Source organism: Engystomops pustulosus, chromosome 2, assembly GCF_040894005.1.
Source record: "Engystomops pustulosus chromosome 2, aEngPut4.maternal, whole genome shotgun sequence".
Lineage (NCBI taxonomy): Eukaryota > Metazoa > Chordata > Amphibia > Anura > Leptodactylidae > Engystomops > Engystomops pustulosus.
Window position 1 is genome coordinate 577,338 of NC_092412.1, and position 25,185 is coordinate 602,522.

Here is a 25,185-nt window from a genome sequence, read left to right on the forward strand (position 1 = left end):
GCAGAGGACACTGGAGGAAGTGGGTACAGAACTATGGAAAGAAGGGGTGCAGAGGACACTGGAGGAAGTGGGTACAGGACTATGGAAAGAAGGGGTGCAGAGGACACTGGAGGAAGTGGGTACAGAACTATGGAAAGAAGGGGTGCAGAGGACACTGGAGGAAGTGGGTACAGAACTATGGAAAGAAGGGGTGCAGAGGACACTGGAGGAAGTGGGTACAGAACTATGGAAAGAAGGGGTGCAGAGGACACTGGAGGAAGTGGGTACAGGACTATGGAAAGAAGGGGTGCAGAGGACACTGGAAGGAGATGGTACAAAGCAATGGAAAGAAGGGGTGCAGAGGACACTGGAGGAAGTGGGTACAGAACTATGGAAAGAAGGGGTGCAGAGGACACTGGAAGGAGATGGTACAGAGCAATGGAAAGAAGGGGTGCAGAGGACACTGGAGGAAGTGGGTACAGGACTATGGAAAGAAGGGGTGCAGAGGACACTGGAAGGAGATGGTACAGAGCAATGGAAAGAAGGGGTGCAGAGGACACTGGAGGAAGTGGGTACACAACTAGGGAAAGAAGGGGTGCAGAGGACACTGGAGGAAGTGGGTACAGGACTATGGAAAGAAGGGGGGCAGAGAACACTGGAGGAAGTGGGTACAGGACTATGGAAAGAAGGGGCGCAGAGGACACTGGAGGAAGTGGGTACACAACTAGGGAAAGAAGGGGTGCAGAGAACACTGGAGGAAGTGGGTACAGAACTATGGAAAGAAGGGGTGCAGAGGACACTGGAGGAAATGGGTACACAACTATGGAAAGAAGGGGTGCAGAGGACACTGGAGGAAGTGGGTACAGGACTATGGAAAGAAGGGGTGCAGAGGATACTGGAGGAAGTGGGTACAGAACTATGGAAAGAAGGGGTGCAGAGGACACTGGAGGAAGTGGGTACAGAACTATGGAAAGAAGGGGTGCAGAGGACACTGGAAGGAGATGGTACAGAGCAATGGAAAGAAGGGGTGCAGAGGACACTGGAGGAAGTGGGTACAGGACTATGGAAAGAAGGGGTGCAGAGGACACTGGAAGGAGATGGTACAGAGCAATGGAAAGAAGGGGTGCAGAGGACACTGGAGGAAGTGGGTACACAACTAGGGAAAGAAGGGGTGCAGAGGACACTGGAGGAAGTGGGTACACAACTAGGGAAAGAAGGGGCGCAGAGGACACTGGAGGAAGTGGGTACAGGACTAGGGAAAGAAGGGGTGCAGAGGACACTGGAGGAAGTGGGTACAGGACTATGGAAAGAAGGGGTGCAGAGGACACTGGAGGAAGTGGGTACAGGACTATGGAAAGAAGGGGTGCAGAGGACACTGGAGGAAGTGGGTACAGGACTATGGAAAGAAGGGGTGCAGAGGACATGAAGGAGGGGGTGAAGGGGTTATAGGAAGGAGTGGTACAGAGAGATGGAGATACAGGGGGCAGAGGATAAAGGAAGGAGGGATACAGAAACAGGTGGGAAATGCACAGAATTGCGTCTCCATATGTACAGGTGTTATCTATATAATTGGGGAGGGGAGTCACCTGGCACAGAGCGCAGCATCTCCTCCTCTACAGCTACACAGAGTCTGAAATCTGCATTCACCTCATCTGCAGAGAAGAAAAGGGAGAAAATTACTGAGATAAAGATGTTCACTCCCACAGGGACGCATTAGATCCCGTGTGACTGGAATATCAGGACACATCAGATCCCGTGTGACTGGAATATCAGGACGCATCAGATCCTGTGTGACTGGAATATCAGGACGCATCAGATCCCGTGTGACTGGAATATCAGGACGCGTCAGATCCCGTGTGACTGGAATATCAGGACGCGTCAGATCCTGTGTGACTGGAATATAAGGACGCCTCAGATCCCGTGTGACTGGAATATCAGGACGCATCAGATCCCGTGTGACTGGAATATCAGGACGCATCAGATCCCGTGTGACTGGAATATCAGGACGCGTCAGATCCCGTGTGACTGGAATATCAGGATGCGTCAGGTTCCGTGTGACTGGAATATCAGGACGCGTCAGATCCTGTGTGACTGGAATATCAGGACGCGTCAGATCCCTTGTCCCCGGGAATATCAGGACGCGTCAGATCCCGTGTGACTGGAATATCAGGACGCGTCAGATCCCGTGTGACTGGAATATCAGGACGCGTCAGATCCCGTGTGACTGAAATATCAGGACGCGTCAGATCCCGTGTGACTGGAATATCAGGACGCGTCAGATCCCATGTGACTGGAACATCAGGACGCGTCAGATCCCGTGTGACTGGAACATCAGGATGCGTCAGATCCCATGTGACTGGAACATCAGGACGCGTCAGATCCCGTGTGACTGGAACATCAGGACGCATCAGATCCCGTGTGACTGGAATATCAGGACGCCTCAGATCCCGTGTCACTGGAATATCAGGATGGTTTGGATCCTGTGTCCCTGGAATACTAGGATGAGATGTAAATAGTTGAATGTTTTGTGATCGGACATCTTACCTTCTGCTGTCACCCGGAGATCAGCCAGCGCTGGTTGCCAGTCCAGTAGGATCCAGCATCCCTCCTGCTGACTTGCCCGCAGTGTGTCCCTCATGGTGCTGGCGGGGAGGGCCTCGCTACAAGAGATGATCTTCACCTGTAATGGAGGGATCAGTAAGGCGTCAGAAGATACAGCAATGTGCAGCTGGCATGGATTCACCACCCACCTCCGTGCCCTTCTTCTTTGCCATATGCTGGATGAAATTCATGGGAATATCTGGTGAAACTGGAGGAACGATGAAGAGAACTGTAGAACCAGGATCTGACTGACCGATGACTTCTTCATCCTCACATTTGTCTTCAGGTCCTGGACCCAGGATACATGAGGTAAGGTGAGATAAGACCAGTCCGAGGCATTCAGGTTTTAAGATCCGCCATAAGATGGCCACCTGGAAGAGGGTGAGGTGTGAAAAGCTGGAGCAGGGTACGGGCCCGATCACGGTGGAGCGCAGGGTGAAGTACTCCTGCCATTGCTTGGACTGTGTGCTCAGGGAGGAGCGGATGCCCTGGAAAACCGAGAGCTTCTCCAGCTGTGCTATTTCTTCCCAGGCGGAAATGTGGATCCACTGTGGTCTCTGGATGCAGGAGGATGAGGTCTCCAACGAGGATTTACATGCAAGTCCTAAGAAGGAGAACCACTCCAGAGGATGAGGCTTCCCCACCGCCAGCAGCACCTGCAGGATGTACCGATGCTCCTCCGCAATCATGGGGAGGGCACATCTGAGGACTCCACTGGTCAGAACCTTTTCCAGGTCCCGTCCACTCTCTGCCTGACCACTAAGAGCACCAAGAGCCCAGCGTAGAACTGAGGAGGCGGGAAAGTGATAATGTGGAGATAATCGGGACACTTCCTGCATTCTGGCAAAGAGATGGACACAATTCTGTGCTGCGGACGTGTACTGGGTCATGGAGTCTCCTATCTGCTGTTGTAAGGCTTCTACGTCCAGCAGTGATGGCTGCAGCATAGCCTGGGCCTCCTCACAGGAGGACACCCTATCCAGAAAATCCTTGTCCTCCACCAAAGGAACGGTTCCTGTGGAGACATACTCCAGTAAACTGTCCTGTCATGGAAGAAGAGAGTACAATTTAGCTCTTTGTGTGCTCAGGGTTGGTAGAATCTGGAACCTACTGACCAACGATCTCTGGAAATGAGTCAGTGTGGGATGGAAACATAGAAGGGCGTGGAAGGGCAGAACACTTGTAGCTGGGTGAACACCTGGGGTGATTATCTGCATGGGACCTTACATATAAGGGCTTCTGGCATCTCACCTCAGCACCACGTAGCTCCTCCATAAGTTTCAGGGCGTTCCAGCTCAGACGCCAGCGCTCTTCTTGCAGTCGCGGGTCTCTAAATCGCATTATCTCCTGCACCATCTCCTCTTTCAGCCCTGAGGAGCCGAGGCTCAGGTCTACCACAGTGACTTCTTTTAGGAATGTGGCTCCGACCTCTGCAATGAGTGATCCGTCTCAGCTTCCATATCTTCCAGGGGCCCAAACCATACAGATGAGTAACTTACCTTGAATAAAGGTCTTCAGAGGGAGACTCGTGCTGAGGAACACATGGGAGGACGGCGAGGCCCCATCACCTCGGGTCACCGGGGGGGACGGCAGGCATGATGGGGTCTCCATGGAGCTGGAGGTTGATAGTGGATGGCAATGGGTTCTACATCGTACAGAGCATATCATCTCCAGACAAGAAGGCATCTTCTCCACATTTTTTATGAGAACACACAAACCTGGAAGAGCGGAGAAACCAAAGCAAGTCAAGTGACAACCTACATCTCCAGCAGGTGTAAGCTTCTTGCCCCATGTCTTTGAGGCTGCTGAGGTGTAGCCCGGCAATGGTTGTGGACCTGCTCCTCAGTAATGGCTGCCGCTGTTCTGCCCGTTATGTTTATAGCAGATAACGCCTCTGCCTCATGGGATGTTCAGCTCTCCGGCTTCTCACCTAGTTCTAAGGCGGAGGATAGTCTCTGGGTCAGCTCCATATCCAACGCGTCGATCACACAGAGCTCCTGGGTGCGATCTAGAAGATTTGTCTGGTCTCCCTGACCCTGTGATGATTTCCCTGTACAGAGACATGAGGTAGATGGCAGCTCTGATGGACATGCAGGACACACACAGGACACAAGCGCAGTGCTGACCTCTCTCCTGGTCTCCTGCACACAGCAGGACCTGCAGGCACCTCTCTGCCCTCACATCAGGGTCCAGGATCAGGGTTGGTCTGAGCTCTGAATACAAGGCTCTGGCTTGGAGGATGGAGGCTCGTGTCAGAGTCTCCGTGGTGATGGGTAGCCTCTCCTTTTGCCAGCGCATCCTTAGTGAGGGGGAGCAGAGCAGCTTGAGGACCCGTCCGGCTGCACTGTGCGCTGTATGTGGAGTGTCCAGCTCTTCTCTTATATCATCAGGTTCTAGGGACACCTCATCTCCACAGCACAAGGAGCTCCATTTATCCATCAGAGTTGTACAGCGAGTCCACGGTACACAACCCAGATACGTGATGGAGGCCGAAACCAGCAGGGCATCCATCTGTAGAGCCTGGCGGCGGCGCTGCAGGACCTGGAAGACAAATAGGGCCCGTAATATTCAGAAGAGACGAGACCCAGGGGCCCCTGAAGACCACAGCAGTGTCTGACCTTACAGAACAGAGGAGATGGCATTTATATCTGCACGTCTACATGGGACCTTACCTCCAGAGCTGCAGTCCAGGTAGTCAGATGTGGTCGTGCTCTGCCCTCACACTGCTGGGCCTGGGCCTGCTTGCTCCTCAGCTGGTGCGCCTCCCTCTGGAGTTCTTGTTTGGCTTCCAGGGATTTCTGCAGATTCTGTGCACATTGGTCTTTGTGCCTCATAACCTTTTCCTGGCGCAGCCTCTGGTCTGCGATCTTCTGAGCCACCCGCAGGTCCTCTGCTTCCACCTCAGACAGCAGAGCCCGACCCTTCTCCAGACGGCGGAGGACGCTGCAGTATCGCTGAAGACCCCGGAGCCAGTGGCAGAGGGACCCCGCCGCAGCACTCACCGGCTGCACAAGGTGGACACTAAAGTCAGGTCTCCTTACTGCTCTGCTCAGAGAAGAGAAGACGCTGTCCGCCATCTTGTGTCCATCATAAAACTGTAAATCCTGAGGAAGAGAGCAAACAAATGTAACAACCTGTAAGAAGGGATCCCCTCAAAACTGCACATAGGAAAGCCTTATTATCCGCCCATACACCCCCTGAGAGACCTACCGTAGACTGCTGTGGTCTATAGTGCAGCCCCCCGTCCCCCTCCATGGTGCGGCACCTCACGCCTCGCTCTCCTCCTGTAGAGCTTCTACTTACCTGATAGAAATGATCTTGTCCGAGGAGCAGTTTGGCATTTTCCCATCCAGGTTCTCTCCCGAATACAGTACAGAGGACGTCTGTGACCATGATGACGGGGGGAGGGGGCGCACGGTAACTCCGGAGCTCCTCCACATCCAGGACCCTCAGCTCCTTCTGGACAGCAGCCCACTGGAGACGTGTCTGGGGGACACCGAGCATATAACAGGGGAAATCAGATGTGGGGGTACACAAACATGCAGAGGGGGGAGAGGAGAGCTGTGGTGGGGGAGCACTGGGGAGGGGGAACAGAGAGCTGTGATTGCGGCAGAGAGGGAGCGGAGAGCTGCGCAGGGGGGGCAGGGGGAGAACAGAGCATCTTATTTTTTGATTTATTGAAGGACACCTGTCCCGTATTTAACATAATGGGGGTCATTTACTAAGGGCCCGAATCGCGTTTTTCTGACGGGTTATCCGAATATTTCCGATTTGTGCTGATTTCCCCTGTATTGCCCCAGGATTTTGGCGCACGCAATCGGATTGTTTGACGCATCGCGCCGGCATGCACACGATGGAAATCAGGGCGTGGCCATCGGAAAACCCGGCGGATTCGGAAAAACCACAGAATCTAAAAAAAAAATTAGTCGCTTGACACGCTCTTACCTGCACCCAGGGTAGGACGGTGAACTCCAGTGCACTCCGATGAACTTCAGTGCAGCAGCGCCACCTGGTGGACGTCGGAGGAACTGCCTTAGTGAATCGCCGGAAGACCCGAATCCACTGCAGAGAACGCGCCACTGGATCGCGAATGGACCGGGTAAGTAAATCTGCCCCATTGTCCTCATTCTTCCATGTGTGCATAGAACTTTCTAGTATAATCTCTTTAAGAAGTGTCCCAACCTTTGTGTCACGGCTGCGCTATTCTTCATGTGACACAAATGTTTGCACTGAAGGGGGCGCTCCCGGTGCTCAGTCGGACCGGACAAATTTAACATACAAAGTCCAACAGAATCGTGTCGCACTCCCCATGTTAAAGGTGCACCAAAGAAATAGTGGGGCCCTCAGTCAGGGCAGTGCAGGGGGCACCAGATTCATGCAGATCGCGCACCAGAAATCCTGAATCTGGCGCCACCTGCACTATACACTATTGTGCCACAGTGGGGGTCATTTACTAAGGGCCCGATTCGCGTTTACCCGACGTGTTACCCGAATATTTCCGATTTGCGCCGATTTCCTGTATTGCCCCGGGATTTTGGTGCACACGATCGGATTGTGGCGCATCGGCGCTGGCATGCACGCGACGGAAATCGGGGGGCGTGGGCGAATGAAAACCTGGCGGATTCGGAAAAACCGCCGCATTGAAAAAAAAAAAAAGTTTAGCGGAGCTTGCACTTACCTTCACCAGGAATAGGTCGGGGAACTTCAGCGCCACCTGGTGGACGGCGGAGGAACTACCTTAGTGAATCGCGGGAAGACCCAAATCCACCGCAGAGAGCGTGCCGCTGGATCGCGAATGGACCGGGTAAGTAAATCTGCCCCAGTATGTATACAAGTGAAATCTTCTACAGTACACAGCGGGGGGGAAGCGGGAACTCGGATGAGAAATGTAGGAGGAGGGGAAGGCGACTAGGAAACTCACTTGTAGCTCTCTGACTGTGACGTCTCACCTGCTCCAGGTCACCTTGTCTCTGAAGCTGCAGTCGGGTGAGCCGTTCCCTCACTCTCTCCTTGGTCCTCTCCAGCTCCTCACACTCGGCTGTGACCCGTTCCTCTTCTTCCTTCATCTTCTCATGTTCTTGGCTCCAGTGCTCCCGCTCCTCTCAGGAGAAGGAAAAAGGCTTAATATTATGGAGTTACACGTAAGATCACAAAAGAGCAAAGATTTCCTACAGCTGCGTCCATCCCCAAGTACAAACTGATAGTGCAGAGGTAACCGAGTATATATATATATATATATACACACTCACCGGCCACTTTATTAGGTACACCTGTCCAACTGCTCGTTAACACTTAATTTCTAATCAGCCAATCACATGGCGGCAGTGCATTTAGGCATGTAGACATGGTCAGGACAATCTCCTGCAGTTCTCCCGAGCATCAGTATGGGGAAGAAAGGTGATTTGTGGCCTGTGAACGTGGCATGGTTGTTGGTGCCAGAAGGGCTGGTCTGAGTATTTCAGAAACTGCTGATCTACTGGGATTTTCACGCACAACCATCTCTAGGGTTTACAGAGAATGGTCCAAAAAAGAAAAAACATCCAGTGAGCGGCAGTTCTGTGGGCGGAAATGCCTTGTTGATGCCAGAGGTCACAGGAGAATGGGCAGACTGGTTCGAGCTGATAGAAAGGCAACAGTGACTCAAATCGCCACCCGTTACAACCAAGGTAGGCAGAAGAGCATCTCTGAACGCACACTACGGCCAACTTTGAGGCAGATGGGCTACAGCAGCAGAAGACCACACCGGGTGCCACTCCTTTCAGCTAAGAACAGGAAACTGAGGCTACAATTTGCACAAGCTCATGAAAATTGGACAGTAGAAGATTGGAAAAACGTTGCCTGGTCTGATGAGTCTCGATTTCTGCTGCGACATTCGGATGGTAGGGTCAGAATTTGGTACAACAACATGAAAGCATGGATCCATCCTGCCTTGTATCAACGGTTCAGGCTGGTGGTGGTGGTGTCATGGATCCATCCTGCCTTGTATCAGCGGCTCAGGCTGGTGGTGGTGGTGTCATGGATCCATCCTGCCTTGTATCAGCGGCTCAGGCTGGTGGTGCTGGTGTCATGGATCCATCCTGCCTTGTATCAGCGGGTCAGGCTGGTGGTGGTGGTGTCATGGATCCATCCTGCCTTGTATCAGCGGGTCAGGCTGGTGGTGGTGGTGTCATGGATCCATCCTGCCTTGTATCAGCGGCTCAGGCTGGTGGTGGTGGTGTCATGGATCCATCCTGCCTTGTATCAGCGGCTCAGGCTGGTGGTGGGGGTGTCATGGATCCATCCTGCCTTGTATCAGCGGGTCAGGCTGGTGGTGGTGGTGTCATGGATCCATCCTGCCTTGTATCAGCGGGTCAGGCTGGTGGTGGTGGTGTCATGGATCCATCCTGCCTTGTATCGGCGGGTCAGGCTGGTGGTGGTGGTGTCATGGATCCATCCTGCCTTGTATCAGCGGCTCAGGCTGGTGGTGGTGGTGTCATGGATCCATCCTGCCTTGTATTCCCGGGTCAGGCTGGTGGTGGTGGTGTCATGGATCCATCCTGCCTTGTATCAGCGGCTCAGGCTGGTGCTGGTGGTGTCATGGATCCATCCTGCCTTGTATCAGCGGCTCAGGCTGGTGGTGGTGGTGTCATGGATCCATCCTGCCTTGTATCAGCGGCTCAGGCTGGTGGTGCTGGTGCCATGGATCCATCCTGCCTTGTATCAGCGGCTCAGGCTGGTGGTGGTGGTGTCATGGATCCATCCTGCCTTGTATCAGCGGCTCAGGCTGGTGGTGCTGGTGTCATGGATCCATCCTGCCTTGTATCAGCGGGTCAGGCTGGTGGTGGTGGTGTCATGGATCCATCCTGCCCTGTATCAGCGGCTCAGGCTGGTGGTGGTGGTGTCATGGATCCATCCTGCCTTGTATCAGCGGGTCAGGCTGGTGGTGGTGGTGTCATGGATCCATCCTGCCTTGTATCAGCGGCTCAGGCTGGTGGTGGTGGTGTCATGGATCCATCCTTATATCAGCGGGTCAGGCTGGTGGTGCTGGTGTCATGGATCCATCCTGCCTTGTATCAGCGGGGCAGGCTGGTGGTGGTGGTGTCATGGATCCATCCTGCCTTGTATCAGCGGGTCAGGCTGGTGGTGGTGGTGTCATGGATCCATCCTGCCTTGTATCAGCGGCTCAGGCAGGTGGTGGTGGTGTCATGGATCCATCCTGCCTTGTATCAGCGGGTCAGGCTGGTGGTGGTGGTGTCATGGATCCATCCTGCCTTGTATCAGCGGCTCAGGCTGGTGGTGGTGGTGTCATGGATTCATCCTGCCTTGTATCAGCGGCTCAGGCTGGTGGTGGTGGTGTCATGGATCCATCCTGCCTTGTATCAGCGGTTCAGGCTGGTGGTGGTGGTGTCATGGATCCATCCTGCCTTGTATCAGCGGCTCAGGCTGGTGGTGGTGGTGTCATGGATCCATCCTGCCTTGTATCAGCGGCTCAGGCTGGTGGTGGTGGTGTCATGGATCCATCCTGCCTTGTATCAGCGGCTCAGGCTGGTGGTGGTGGTGTCATGGATCCATCCTGCCTTGTATCAGCGGCTCAGGCTGGTGGTGGTGGTGTCATGGATCCATCCTGCCTTGTATCAGCGGCTCAGGCTGGTGGTGGTGGTGTCATGGATCCATCTTGCCTTGTATCAGCGGTTCAGGCTGGTGGTGGTGGTGTCATGGATCCATCCTGCCTTATATCAGCGGCTCAGGCTGGTGGTGGTGGTGTCATGGATCCATCCTGCCTTGTATCAGCGGCTCAGGCTGGTGGTGGTGGAGTCATGGATCCATCCTGCCTTGTATCAGCGGGTCAGGCTGGTGGTGGTGGTGTCATGGATTCATCCTGCCTTGCATCAGCGGCTCAGGCTGGTGGTGGTGGTGTCATGGATCCATCCTGCCTTGTATCAGCGGTTCAGGCTGGTGGTGGTGGTGTCATGGATCCATCCTGCCTTGTATCAGCGGGTCAGGCTGGTGGTGGTGGTGTCATGGATCCATCCTGCCTTGTATCAGCGGCTCAGACTGGTGGTGGTGTCATGGATCCATCCTGCCTTGTATCAGCGGGTCAGGCTGGTGGTGGTGGTGTCATGGATCCATCCTGCCTTGTATCAGCGGCTCAGGCTGGTGGTGCTGGTGTCATGGATCCATCCTGCCTTGTATCAGCGGCTCAGGCTGGTGGTGTCATGGATCCATCCTGCCTTGTATCAGCGGGTCAGGCTGGTGGTGGTGGGGTCATGGATCCATCCTGCCTTGTATCAGCGGCTCAGGCTGGTGGTGGTGGTGTCACGGATCCATCCTGCCTTGTATCAGCGGGTCAGGCTGGTGGTGGTGGTGTCATGGATCCATCCTGCCTTGTATCAGCGGGTCAGGCTGGTGGTGCTGGTGTCATGGATCCATCCTGCCTTGTATCAGCGGCTCAGGCTGGTGCTGGTGTCATGGATCCATCCTGCCTTGTATCAGCGGCTCAGGCTGGTGCTGGTGTCATGGATCCATCCTGCCTTGTATCAGCGGCTCAGGCTGGTGGTGGTGGTGTCATGGATCCATCCTGCCTTGTATCAGCGGCTCAGGCTGGTGGTGGTGGTGTCATGGATCCATCCTGCCTTGTATCAGCGGCTCAGGCTGGTGGTGGTGGTGTCATGGATCCATCCTGCCTTGTATCAGCGGCTCAGGCTGGTGGTGCTGGTGTCATGGATCCATCCTGCCTTGTATCAGCGGCTCAGGCTGGTGGTGCTGGTGTCATGGATCCATCCTGCCTTGTATCAGCGGCTCAGGCTGGTGGTGTCATGGATCCATCCTGCCTTGTATCAGCGGCTCAGGCTGGTGGTGGTGGTGTCATGGATCCATCCTGCCTTGTATCAGCGGCTCAGGCTGGTGGTGGTGGTGTCATGGATCCATCCTGCCTTGTATCAGCGGCTCAGGCTGGTGGTGCTGGTGTCATGGATCCATCCTGCCTTGTATCAGCGGCTCAGGCTGGTGGTGGTGGTGTCATGGATCCATCCTGCCTTGTATCAGCGGGTCAGGCTGGTGGTGGTGGTGTCATGGATCCATCCTGCCTTGTATCAGCGGCTCAGGCTGGTGGTGGTGGTGTCATGGATCCATCCTGCCTTGTATCAGCGGCTCAGGCTGGTGGTGCTGGTGTCATGGATCCATCCTGCCTTGTATCAGGGGGTCAGGCTGGTGGTGGTGGTGTCATGGATCCATCCTGCCTTGTATCAGCGGCTCAGGCTGGTGGTGCTGGTGTCATGGATCCATCCTGCCTTGTATCAGGGGGTCAGGCTGGTGGTGGTGGTGTCATGGACCCATCCTGCCTTGTATCAGCGGGTCAGGCTGGTGGTGGTGGTGTCATGGATCCATCCTGCCTTGTATCAGCGGGTCAGGCTGGTGGTGGTGGTGTCATGGATCCATCCTGCCTTGTATCAGCGGCTCAGGCTGGTGGTGCTGGTGTCATGGATCCATCCTGCCTTGTATCAGCGGCTCAGGCTGGTGGTGCTGGTGTCATGGATCCATCCTGCCTTGTATCAGCGGGTCAGGCTGGTGGTGCTGGTGTCATGGATCCATCCTGCCTTGTATCAGCGGCTCAGGCTGGTGGTGGTGGTGTCATGGATCCATCCTGCCTTGTATCAGCGGGTCAGGCTGGTGGTGGTGTCATGGATCCATCCTGCCTTGTATCAGCGGGTCAGGCTGGTGGTGCTGGTGTCATGGTGTTGTTGCTGCCCATGTCCATCCCTTTATGAGCACAATGTACCCTGTAACATCTGATGGCTACTTTCAGCAGGATAATGCGCCATGTCATAAAGCTGGAATCATCTCAGACTGGTTTCTTGAACATGACAATGAGGTCACTGGACACAAATGGCCTCCACAGTCACCAGATCTCAATCCAATAGAGCATCTTTGGGATGTGGTGGAACGGGAGATTCGCATCATGGATGTGCCCATCTTTAGGGCTCTTATTGAGGGAAGGAGGTTGTTGACCCAAATCTGGTGATACATTGCCCCATCCTCTTTTGAGAATGATGAAGTCTTCCTGTTCCCTTTGCAGAAAAGCACCTCAGAGTCTGATATTCCCAGCGCAGACACTTCTTATACCTGTGCAGGACGTTTTAGCCCTAAAAAAGGTGCAGAGTCCAACTAAAGATCAGCATGGCCCGATGTGATGTTATAGATTCTGTTTTGCACAGGTGATAGTAATCACAGATCTCTCCACCCACGCGTGGGACGTGTACCATCAGATCAGACCCTCATCTCTCCTCACTTCTTCCAGGTACATGGTCTCCTCCGTCCCCTGTACTCACCTCTTCTGCCTCCTGTAGACGTTGGGAACATTTCTCCATCTCCTTTGTCCACATTTCTTGCACGTCCTGGAGCTGCTGAACCCGGGTCACGGCACGACGGAGCCTGCACCACACAAGTGAACGTCATTCTCCGACAAAACCTGAACAGAAGCCCCTCCCCCAGAAACAGGAGACCCCACTGTGTATCATAGACTAGGGTCAGGAAGTAAGATTTCTCCTTATGGAGAGTTAGCCAATTAAGGAGCCTTACAGGTGCGCAGAGACTTATGGCCATTGATGCTGGGATATATGCAAATACATTTTCCAAGGTGGGAAATGGAAAACATTGCCCCTTTGAAAGGCGGACCCGTTACCACCAAGCATGACCTACAAGAAGCCTAATAACAGGATGTGGGAACAAGCCAAACCAGTTCCCTGCACTGAACTGAGGAGACCCAACTGGACAGTACAGCGCCGTCTACAGAGGGGAGTCTGTTCCTTCTGGAATAGATGTCATCCCACATCATGATGTTAGGCTTCTTGTAGGTCATACTTGGTGGTAAGGGGGCGTCTTACAAGGTAGCGAATAGAGGTGGTTTTCCTGGTCAAATCCTGGAAAACATATTTGAATATATCAAGGACTATGGAAAAGGACGGAGGGGAAATGTCACAAAGAGCCCCAACAGATCAGGAGGCTCAGGACTTTATCTCCTGTATGGACACCCCTATAGGCTCAGGACCTCCTTTCTGTATGGACACCCCTATAGGCTCAGGACCTCCTCTTCTGTTTGGACACCCCTATAGACTCAGGACCTCCTCTTCTGTATGGACACCCCTATAGGTTCAGGGCCTCCTCTCATGTATGGACACCCCTATAGACTGAGGACCTCCTCTCCTGTATGGACACCCCTATAGGCTCAGGACCTCCTCTCCTGTATGGACATCCCTATAGGCTCAGGACCTCCTCTCCTGTATGGACATCCCTATAGGCTCAGGACCTCCTCTCCTGTATGGACATCCCTATAGGCTCAGGACCTCCTCTCCTGTATGGACATCCCTATAGAGTCAGGACCTCCTCTTCTGTATGGACATCCCTATAGAGTCAGGACCTCCTCTTCTGTATGGACATCCCTATAGAGTCAGGACCTCCTCTTCTGTATGGACATCCCTATAGGCTCAGGACCTCCTCTCCTGTATGGACACCCCTATATACCCAGGACCTCCTCTCCTATATGGACATCCCTATAGGCTCAGGATCTCTTCTGTATGGACATCCCTATAGAGTCAGGACCTCCTCTTCTGTATGGACATCCCTATAGGCTCAGGACCTCCTCTCCTGTATGGACACCCCTATAGACCCAGGACCTCCTCTCCTATATGGACATCCCTATAGACTCAGGATCTCCTCTCCTGTATGGACACCCCTATATACCCAGGACCTCCTCTCCTATATGGACATCCCTATAGACTCAGGACCTTCTCTTCTGTATGGACACCCCTATAGGCTCAGGACCTCCTCTCCTGTATGGACACCCCTATAGGCTCAGGACCTTCTCTCCTGTATGGACACCCCTATAGGCTCAGGACCTTCTCTCCTGTATGGACACCCCTATAGGCTCAGGACCTCCTCTTCTGTATGGACATCCCTATAGACTCAGGACCTCCTGTCCTGTATGGACATCCCTATAGACCCAGGACCTCCTCTCCTATATGGACATCCCTATAGACTCAGGACCTTCTCTTCTGTATGGACACCCCTATAGGCTCAGGACCTCCTCTCCTGTATGGACACCCCTATAGATTCAGGACCTCCTCTTCTGTATGGACATCCCTATAGGCTCAGGACCTCCTCTCCTGTATGGACATCCCTATAGGCTCAGGACCTCCTCTCCTATATGGACATCCCTATAGACTCAGGATCTCCTCTTCTCTATGGACATCCCTATAGGCTCAGGACCTCCTCTCCTATATGGACATCCCTATAGGCTCAGGACCTCCTCTCATGTATGGACATCCCTAAAGACTCAGGATCTCTTCTGTATGGACATCCCTATAGACCCAGGACCTCCTCTCCTATATGGACATCCCTATAGACTCAGGATCTCCTCTCCTGTATGGACATCCCTATAGACTCAGGACCTCCTGTCCTGTATGGACATCCCTATAGACCCAGGACCTCCTCTCCTATATGGACATCCCTATAGACTCAGGACCTTCTCTTCTGTATGGACACCCCTATAGGCTCAGGACCTCCTCTCCTGTATGGACACCCCTATAGATTCAGGACCTCCTCTTCTGTATGGACACCCCTATAGACTCAGGACCTTCTCTTCTGTATGGACACCCCTATAGACTCAGGACCTCCTCTTCTGTATGGACATCCCTATAGACTCAGGACCTCCTCTCCTGTATGGACATCCCTATAGGCTCAGGGCCTTCTCTCCTGTATGGACATCCCTATAGGCTCAGGACCTCCTCTTCTGTATGGACATCCCTATAGACTCAGGACCTCCTCTCCTGTATGCACACCCCTATAGGCTCAGGACCTTCTCTCCTGTATGGACACCCCTATAGGCTCAGGACCTCCTCTCCTGTATGGACACCCCTTTAGGCTCAGGACCTCCTCTCCTGTATTGACACCCACTATAGACTCAGGACCTTCTCTTCTGTATGGACATCCCTATAGGCTCAGGACCTCCTCTCCTGTATGCACACCCCTATAGGCTCAGGACCTTCTCTCCTGTATGGACACCCCTATAGGCTCAGGACCTCCTCTCCTGTATGGACACCCCTTTAGGCTCAGGACCTCCTCTCCTCTATGGACACCCACTATAGACTCAGCAGCTCTTCTCATGTATGGACACCTCTATGGGCTCAGGAGGTCCTAATCGCTTCCATGTTTTTAGTGCAGGGATTTGGAGGCTCCTCAGGGTGTTCATGGAGATCTGGACTCCTTGTTGGGACGGTCACATTTCAAGCTGTGGTTATTATGGCCCCTGTGCCCACCTTTCCTCCTCCTTGGTCACATCTCTCTGGAGCTTGGAGAAGACTTTCAGGTAAGTTTGTATGAAGTTGATGAAGGTTCCTGCGGTGGTCAGTGGGAGATCCGGCCACATCCGGTGACTATAACTCTGGGCCAGGAGATGGATGAGGGTCATCACTCTAGACACACTGGAAGATGCAGGACCTGAATATAAAGGTAGACAGGACCTACAGATAATGCAGCATATCTCAATATGACAGAAAGAGTAAACCTCAGCGCTGACCATCAGGGGCGTAACTACAGTGGTAGCAGCAATAGCAGCTGCTATGGGGCCCGCAATGTCAGGGGGCCCGGCATCTCACCTGACTAAGGAATGGAGGATGTGCACCATTACATACATATTAGGGCAGATTTATCAAGCTGTCAGAATATTTCTAGTTGCCCATGGCAACCAATCACAGCTCAGCTTACATTTTACCAGTGCTCACATTTTTCAGTGCCATGGGCAACTAGAAATATTCTGACTTTCAGACAGCTTGATAAATCTGCCCCATTGTGTGGCACTTTGGAACATGTAAATGCAACACACCTGCCAGCGCATAGTGAAGGAGGTAGTTGTGAATAGCGCCCTCTCCAGGTCAGGAGCTGTTAGGGAGACTGATCATCTCTCTAGGAGGCCTCTAAGTACTGGAGAACTTTGTAATTGTAGCTGCAGCCACTGCCTGGTAAGGCAAGAGTTAAAAACGCCAAATGTTCTTGTCCAATGGTGTTTCTTGTGATATTGTAAAGCTGGAATCTGATTGGAGAGTTCTACCACCTGACCAGAGGACTAGATAAACGCCTGGTGGGCGGGAGCACATGGTCTGTCTGAGCAGAGGAGAGTGAGAGACTACATCTTGGAGCACATGTCTGCAGAGTCAGTAGATCCAGTGTGCGGCTCCTGCCAAGCTGCCATCCAGACCCAGTACCAGAAAGAAGAGGTAACTCAGGCCACTGCCTGATACCCTAGGATAAGTCAGGAGACTAAATCCCAGGGCTGTGATCCACCACCCAGACTCTGCTCCATCTCTACCAGCCCAGCTTGAAGCTACTACCAGGCCGCGTGCACCTTTCATGCAGACCACTCTCCATGACTCTTCCAGCTTGAGAATCTGCTGTTCAATAAAGAACCGTGAGTTGATTTGCACAACGTTGCCTCCGTCTGATCCCTGGATATGGCTGTTACCACCACGGGCTTCCCCATCCATTACCGAGGGACTTATCTTACAGACACTCAGGGGTTGCCCCAGGGAGATCCAGTACATCAGTCTCTCCCTCCATATTTCTTGCACACACCACCTGCTGGAGAGCTGCCAGGCTGTAGGACAGTCCTCCGGTCCCCATACCAAGCACCATGACATCAGCATGCCCTAGGCCGCAACCGCCAGCCACTCTGGTATTCTGGGCCCTGGCTGCCTCCAGGCCTCAAGAAAAAGGCGCCGGTGGGGGATGTTGCATAAATAAGAATGGCCTGCCTCTCCTAGTTACGCTACTGCCGGTCAGTGACATCTGAAAATCTCCACTAATACACGATCTCATCCTGGGACCATCACACTTGGGTACGTGGCCTCAGTAACCCACGCTAGACACGTGGCATTGGCCATGAGCGAGGACAGTCTTACCACACATCTGGAAAGTGTTCAGAAGCTTCTCCACAACCTGCTGAAGAGCCGTGGCGCTCCATGGATGGTAGATATCGGAGTAGGACAATCGCTGGAGCTGTGGGGACCGCGCTCCAATCTTCTGAAGGAATATCACATGGAGGTTATTACACACTTGGGTGTGGAACCTGGGGGAGGACAATCCGGATATAATAACACTGCAGACTTAATAATCTTCATCCATCACATGTGGTGTGTGATAGTACGTGTCACATTCTGTATGGTAAAGATGCACCAAAAAAACATGGCGCACACTCCTCGTACAATACGGACGCTACGCATAGTACAAACTGCACAGGAAGGAGGACACTGACCATAGTACAAACTGCACAGGAAGGAGGACACTGACCATAGTACAGACTGCATAGGAGGGAGGACACTGCACATAGTACAGACTGCACAGGAGGGAGGAGACTACACATAGTACAGACTGCACAGCAGGGAGGACACTGCACATAGTACAGACTGCACAGGAGGGAGGAGAATGCACATAGTACAGACTGCACAGGAGGGAGGAGATTGCACATAGTACAGACTGCACAGGAGGGAGGACACTGCACATAGTACAGACTGCACAGGAGAGAGGACACTGCACATAGTACAGACTGCACAGAAGGAAGGAGACTACACATAGTACAGACTGCACAGCAGGGAGGACACTGCACATAGTACAGACTGCACAGGAGGGAGGAGAATGCACATAGTACAGACTGCACAGAAGGGAGGACACTGCACATAGTACAGACTGCACAGGAGGGAGGAGACTACACATAGTACAGACAGCACAGGAGAGAGGACACTACACATAGTACAGACTGCACAGGAGGGAGGACCCTGACCATAGTACAGACTGCACAGGAGGGAGGACACTGCACATAGTACAGACTGCACAGGAGGGAGGAGACTACACATAGTACAGACTGCACAGGAGGGAGGACACTGCACATAGTACAGACTGCACAGGAGGGAGGAGACTACACATAGTACAGACTGCACAGGAGGGAGGACACTGCACATAGTACAGACTGCACAGGAGGAAGGACACTGCACATAGTACAGACTGCACAGGAGGGAGGACACTGCACATAGTACAGACTGCACAGGAGGGAGGACACTGCACATAGTACAGACTGCACAGGAGGGAGGACACTGCACGTAGTACAGACTGCACAGGAGGGAGGAGACACACATAGTACAGACTGCACAGGAGAGTGGACACTGCACATAGTACAGACTGCACAGGAGGGAAGATACTGCACATAGTACAGACTGCACAGGAGGGAGGACACTGCACATAGTACAGACTGCACAGGAGGGAGGACACTGACCATAGTACAGACTGCACAGGAAGGAGGACACTGACCATAGTACAGACTGCATAGGAGGGAGGACACTGCACATAGTACAGACTGCACAGGAGGGAGGAGACTACACATAGTACAGACTGCACAGCAGGGAGGACACTGCACATAGTACAGACTGCACAGGAGGGAGGAGAATGCACATAGTACAGACTGCACAGGAGGGAGGAGATTGCACATAGTACAGACTGCACAGGAGGGAGGACACTGCACATAGTACAGACTGCACAGGAGAGAGGACACTGCACATAGTACAGACTGCACAGAAGGAAGGAGACTACACATAGTACAGACTGCACAGCAGGGAGGACACTGCACATAGTACAGACTGCACAGGAGGGAGGAGAATGCACATAGTACAGACTGCACAGAAGGGAGGACACTGCACATAGTACAGACTGCACAGGAGGGAGGAGACTACACATAGTACAGACAGCACAGGAGAGAGGACACTACACATAGTACAGACTGCACAGGAGGGAGGACCCTGACCATAGTACAGACTGCACAGGAGGGAGGACACTGCACATAGTACAGACTGCACAGGAGGGAGGAGACTACACATAGTACAGACTGCACAGGAGGGAGGACACTGCACATAGTACAGACTGCACAGGAGGGAGGAGACTACACATAGTACAGACTGCACAGGAGGGAGGACACTGCACATAGTACAGACTGCACAGGAGGAAGGACACTGCACATAGTACAGACTGCACAGGAGGGAGGACACTGCACATAGTACAGACTGCACAGGAGGGAGGACACTGCACATAGTACAGACTGCACAGGAGGGAGGACACTGCACGTAGTACAGACTGCACAGGAGGGAGGAGACACACATAGTACAGACTGCACAGGAGAGTGGACACTGCACATAGTACAGACTGCACAGGAGGGAAGACACTGCACATAGTACAGACTGCACAGGAGGGAGGACACTGCACATAGTACAGACTGCACAGGAGGGAGGACACTGCACATAGTACAGACTGCACAGGAGGGAGGACACTGCACATAGTACAGACTGCACAGGAGGGAGGACACTGCACATAGTACAGACTGCACAGGAGGGAGGACACTGCACATAGTACAGACTGCACAGGAGGGAGGACACTGCACATAGTACAGACTGCACAGGAGGGAGGACACTGCACATAGTACAGACTGCACAGGAGGGAGGAGACACACATAGTACAGACTGCACAGGAGGGAGGACACTGCACATAGTGCAGACTGCACAGGAGGGAGGACACTGACCATAGCACAGACAGCACATGAGGGAGGACACTGCACATAGTACAGACTGCATAGGAGGGAGGACACTGCACATAGTACACACTGCACAGGAGGGAGGAGACACACATAGTACAGACTGCACAGGAGAGAGGACACTGCACATAGTACAGACTACACAGGAGGGAGGACACTGACCATAGTACAGACTGCACAGGAGGGAGGACACTGACCATAGTACAGACTGCACAGGAGGGAGGACACTGACCATAGTACAGACTGCACAGGAGGGAGGACACTGCACATAGTACAGACTGCACAGGAGAGAGGACACTGCACATAGTACAGACTGCACAGGAGAGAGGACACTGCACATAGTACTGACTGCACAGGAGGGAGGACACTGACCATAGTACAGACTGCACAGGAGGGAGGACACTGCACATAGTACAGACTGCACAGGAGAGAGGACAATGCACATAGTACAGACTGCACAGGAGAGAGGAGAATGCACATATTACAGACTGCACAGGAGGGAGGAGACTGCACATAGTACAGACTGCACAGGAGGAGGACACTGCACATAGTACAGACTGCACAGGAGGGAGGAGACACATATAGTACAGACTGCACAGGAGGGAGGACACTGCACATAGTACAGACTGCACAGGAAGGAGGACACTGCACATAGTACAGACTGCACAGGAGGGAGGAAAATGCACATAGTACAGACTGCACAGGAGGGAGGAGACACACATAGTACAGACTGCACAGGAGAGAGGACACTGACCATAGTACAGACTGCACAGGAGGGAGGACACTGACCATAGTACAGACTACACAGGAGGGAAGAGACACACATAGTACAGACTGCACAGGAGAGAGGACACTGCACATAGTACAGACTACACAGGAGGGGGGACACTGACCATAGTACAGACTGCACAGGAGGGAGGACACTGCACATAGTACAGACTGCACAGGAGGGAGGACACTGCACATAGTACAGACTGCACAGGAGGGAGGAGACACACATAGTACAGACTGCACAGGAGGGAGGACACTGACCATAGTACAGACTGCACAGGAGGGAGGACACTGCACATAGTACAGACTGCACAGGAGGGAGGACACTGCACATAGTACAGACTGCACAGGAGGGAGGACACTGACCATAGTACAGACTGCACAGGAGAGAGGACACTGCACATAGTACAGACTGCACAGGAGGGAGGACACTGCACATAGTACAGACTGCACAGGAGGGAGGACACTGACCATAGTACAGACTGCAAAGGAGGGAGGACACTGCACATAGTACAGACTGCACAGGAGAGAGGACACTGCACATAGTACAGAATGCACATGAGAGAGGAGAATGCACATAGTACAGACTGCACAGGAGGGAGGACACTGCACATAGTACAGACTGCACAGGAGAGAGGAAAATGCACATAGTACAGACTGCACAGGAGGGAGGAGACTGCACATAGTACAGACTGCACAGGAGGAGGACACTGCACATAGTACAGACTGCACAGGAGGGAGGAGACACACATAGTACAGACTGCACAGGAGGGAGGACACTGCACATAGTACAGACTGCACAGGAGGGAGGACACTGCACATAGTACAGACTGCACAGGAGTGAGGACACTGCACATGGTACAGACTGCACAGGAGGGAGGACACTGCACATAGTACAGACTGCACAGGAGGGAGGAGACACACATAGTACAGACTGCACAGGAGAGAGGACACTCACCATAGTACAGACTGCACAGTAGGGAGAACACTGCACATAGTACAGACTGCACAGGAGGGAGGACACTGCACATAGTACAGACTGCACAGGAGGGAGGACACTGACCATAGTACAGACTGCACAGGAGGGAGGACACTGTACATAGTACAGACTGCACAGGAGGGAGGACACTGACCATAGTACAGACTGCACAGGAGAGAGGACACTGCACATAGTACAGACTGCACAGGAGGAGGACACTGCACATAGTACAGACTGCACAGGAGGGAGGACACTGCACATAGTACAGACTGCACAGGAGGGAGGACACTGCACATAGTACAGACTGCACAGGAGGGAGGACACTGTACATAGTACAGAATGCACAGGAGGGAGCACACTGCACATAGTACAGACTGCACAGGAGGGAGGAGACACACATAGTACAGAATGCACAGGAGAGAGGACACTGCACATAGTAAAGACTGCACAGGAGGGAGGACACTGACCATAGTACAGACTGCACAGGAGGGAGGACACTAACCATAGTACAGACTGCACAGGAGGGAGGACACTGACCATAGTACAGACTGCACAGGAGGGAGGACACTGCACATAGTACAGACTGCACAGGAGGGAGGACACTGCACATAGTACAGACTCCACAGGAGGGAGGAGACACACATAGTACAGACTGCACAGGAGGGAGGACACTGCACATAGTACAGACTGCACAGGAGGGAGGACACTGCACATAGTACAGACTGCACAGGAGGGAGGACACTGCACATAGTACAGACTGCACAGGAGGGAGGACACTGCACATAGTACAGACTGCACAGGAGTGAGGACACTGCACATGGTACAGACTGCACAGGAGGGAGGACACTGCACATAGTACAGACTGCACAGGAGGGAGGAGACACACATAGTACAGACTGCACAGGAGAGAGGACACTGACCATAGTACAGACTGCACAGGAGGGAGAACACTGCACATAGTACAGACTGCACAGGAGGGAGGACACTGCACATAGTACAGACTGCACAGGAGGGAGGACACTGACCATAGTACAGACTGCACAGGAGGGAGGACACTGTACATAGTACAGACTGCACAGGAGGGAGGACACTGACCATAGTACAGACTGCACAGGAGAGAGGACACTGCACATAGTACAGACTGCACAGGAGGAGGACACTGCACATAGTACAGACTGCACAGGAGGGAGAAAAACTGCACATAGTACAGACTGCACAGGAGGGAGGACACTGCACATAGTACAGACTGCACAGGAGGGAGGACACTGTACATAGTACAGAATGCACAGGAGGGAGCACACTGCACATAGTACAGACTGCACAGGAGGGAGGAGACACACATAGTACAGAATGCACAGGAGAGAGGACACTGCACATAGTAAAGACTGCACAGGAGGGAGGACACTGACCATAGTACAGACTGCACAGGAGGGAGGACACTAACCATAGTACAGACTGCACAGGAGGGAGGACACTGACCATAGTACAGACTGCACAGGAGGGAGGACACTGCACATAGTACAGACTGCACAGGAGGGAGGACACTGCACATAGTACAGACTCCACAGGAGGGAGGAGACACACATAGTACAGACTGCACAGGAGGGAGGACACTGCACATAGTACAGACTGCACAGGAGGGAGGACACTGCACATAGTACAGACTCCACAGGAGGGAGGAGACACACATAGTACAGACTGCACAGGAGGGAGGACACTGCACATAGTACAGACTGCACAGGAGGGAGGACACTGCACATAGTACAGACTGCAAAGGGGGATTATTATTATTATTATTATTATTAGGGAGGACACTGACCATAGTACAGACTGCACAGGAGAGAGGACACTGCACATAGTACAGACTGCACAGGAGAGAGAACGGAGAGAGAACACTGCACATAGTACAGACTGCACAGGAGAGAGGAGAATGCACATAGTACAGACTGCACAGGACGAGGACACTGCACATAGTACAGACTGCACAGGAGGGAGGAGACTGCACATAGTACAGACTGCACAGGACGAGGACACTGCACATAGTACAGACTGCACAGGAGGGAGGACACTGCACATAGTACAGACTGCACAGGAGGGAGGACACTGACCATAGTACAGACTGCACAGGAGGAAGGACACTGACCATAGTACAGACAGCACAGGAGGGAGGACACTGCACATAGTACAGACTGCATAGGAGGGAGGACACTGCACATAGTACAGACTGCACAGGAGGGAGGACACTGCACATAGTACAGACTGCACAGGAGGGAGGAGACACACATAGTACAGACTGCACAGGAGGGAGGACACTGCACATAGTACAGACTACACAGGAGGGAGGACACTGACCATAGTACAGACTGCACAGGAGGGAGGACACTGACCATAGTACAGACTGCACAGGAGGGAGGACACTGACCATAGTACAGACTGCACAGGAGGGAGGACACTGCACATAGTACAGACTGCACAGGAGGGAGGACACTGCACATAGTACAGACTGCACAGGAGGGAGGAGACACACATAGTACAGACTGCACAGGAGGGAGGACACTGACCATAGTACAGACTTCACAGGAGGGAGGACACTGCACATAGTACAGACTGCACAGGAGGGAGGACACTGACCATAGTACAGACTGCACAGGAGAGAAGACACTGCACATAGTACAGACTGCACAGGAGGGAGGACACTGCACATAGTACAAACTGCACAGGAGAGAGGAGAATGCACATAGTACAGACTGCACAGGAGGGAGGACACTGACCATAGTACAGACTGCACAGGAGAGAGGACACTGCACATAGTACAGACTGCACAGGAGGGAGGAGACTGCACTTAGTACAGACTGCACAGGAGGAGGATACTGCACATAGTATAGACTGCACAGGAGGGAGGAAACTGCACATAGTACAGACTGCACAGGAGGAAGGACACTGCACATAGTACAGACTGCACAGGAGGAGGAGACTGCACATAGTACAGACTGCACAGGAGGGAGGAGACACACATAGTACTGACTGCACAGGAGAGAGGACACTAACCATAGTACAGACTGCACAGGAGGGAGGACACTGACCATAGTACAGACTGCACAGGAGGGAGAACACAGCACATAGTACAGACTGCACAGGAGGTAGGACACTGCACATAGTACAGACTGCACAGGAGGGAGGAGACACACATAGTACAGACTGCACAGGAGGGTGGACACTGACCATAGTACAGACTGCACAGGAGGGAGGACAC

General features: G+C 53.1%; 1 protein-coding gene across 1 annotated transcript in view; it reads right to left on the bottom strand.

Moving 5' to 3' along the window:
* Window positions 1-25,185, bottom strand: part of DNHD1 (dynein heavy chain domain 1) — a 140,745-nt gene that overhangs the window by 10,283 nt on the left and 105,277 nt on the right. Inside the window, exons 26-38 of the mRNA XM_072133564.1 lie at window positions 17,511-17,677; window positions 15,873-16,053; window positions 12,888-12,990; window positions 7,530-7,679; window positions 5,884-6,066; window positions 5,253-5,684; window positions 4,707-5,121; window positions 4,511-4,630; window positions 4,080-4,298; window positions 3,832-4,010; window positions 2,730-3,623; window positions 2,524-2,659; window positions 1,566-1,631 (exon numbers count right to left, since the gene is read on the bottom strand). Coding sequence (XP_071989665.1) covers window positions 1,566-1,631; window positions 2,524-2,659; window positions 2,730-3,623; window positions 3,832-4,010; window positions 4,080-4,298; window positions 4,511-4,630; window positions 4,707-5,121; window positions 5,253-5,684; window positions 5,884-6,066; window positions 7,530-7,679; window positions 12,888-12,990; window positions 15,873-16,053; window positions 17,511-17,677 — 3,245 coding nt within the window. The remainder of the gene's footprint in view (window positions 1-1,565; window positions 1,632-2,523; window positions 2,660-2,729; window positions 3,624-3,831; window positions 4,011-4,079; window positions 4,299-4,510; window positions 4,631-4,706; window positions 5,122-5,252; window positions 5,685-5,883; window positions 6,067-7,529; window positions 7,680-12,887; window positions 12,991-15,872; window positions 16,054-17,510; window positions 17,678-25,185) is intronic.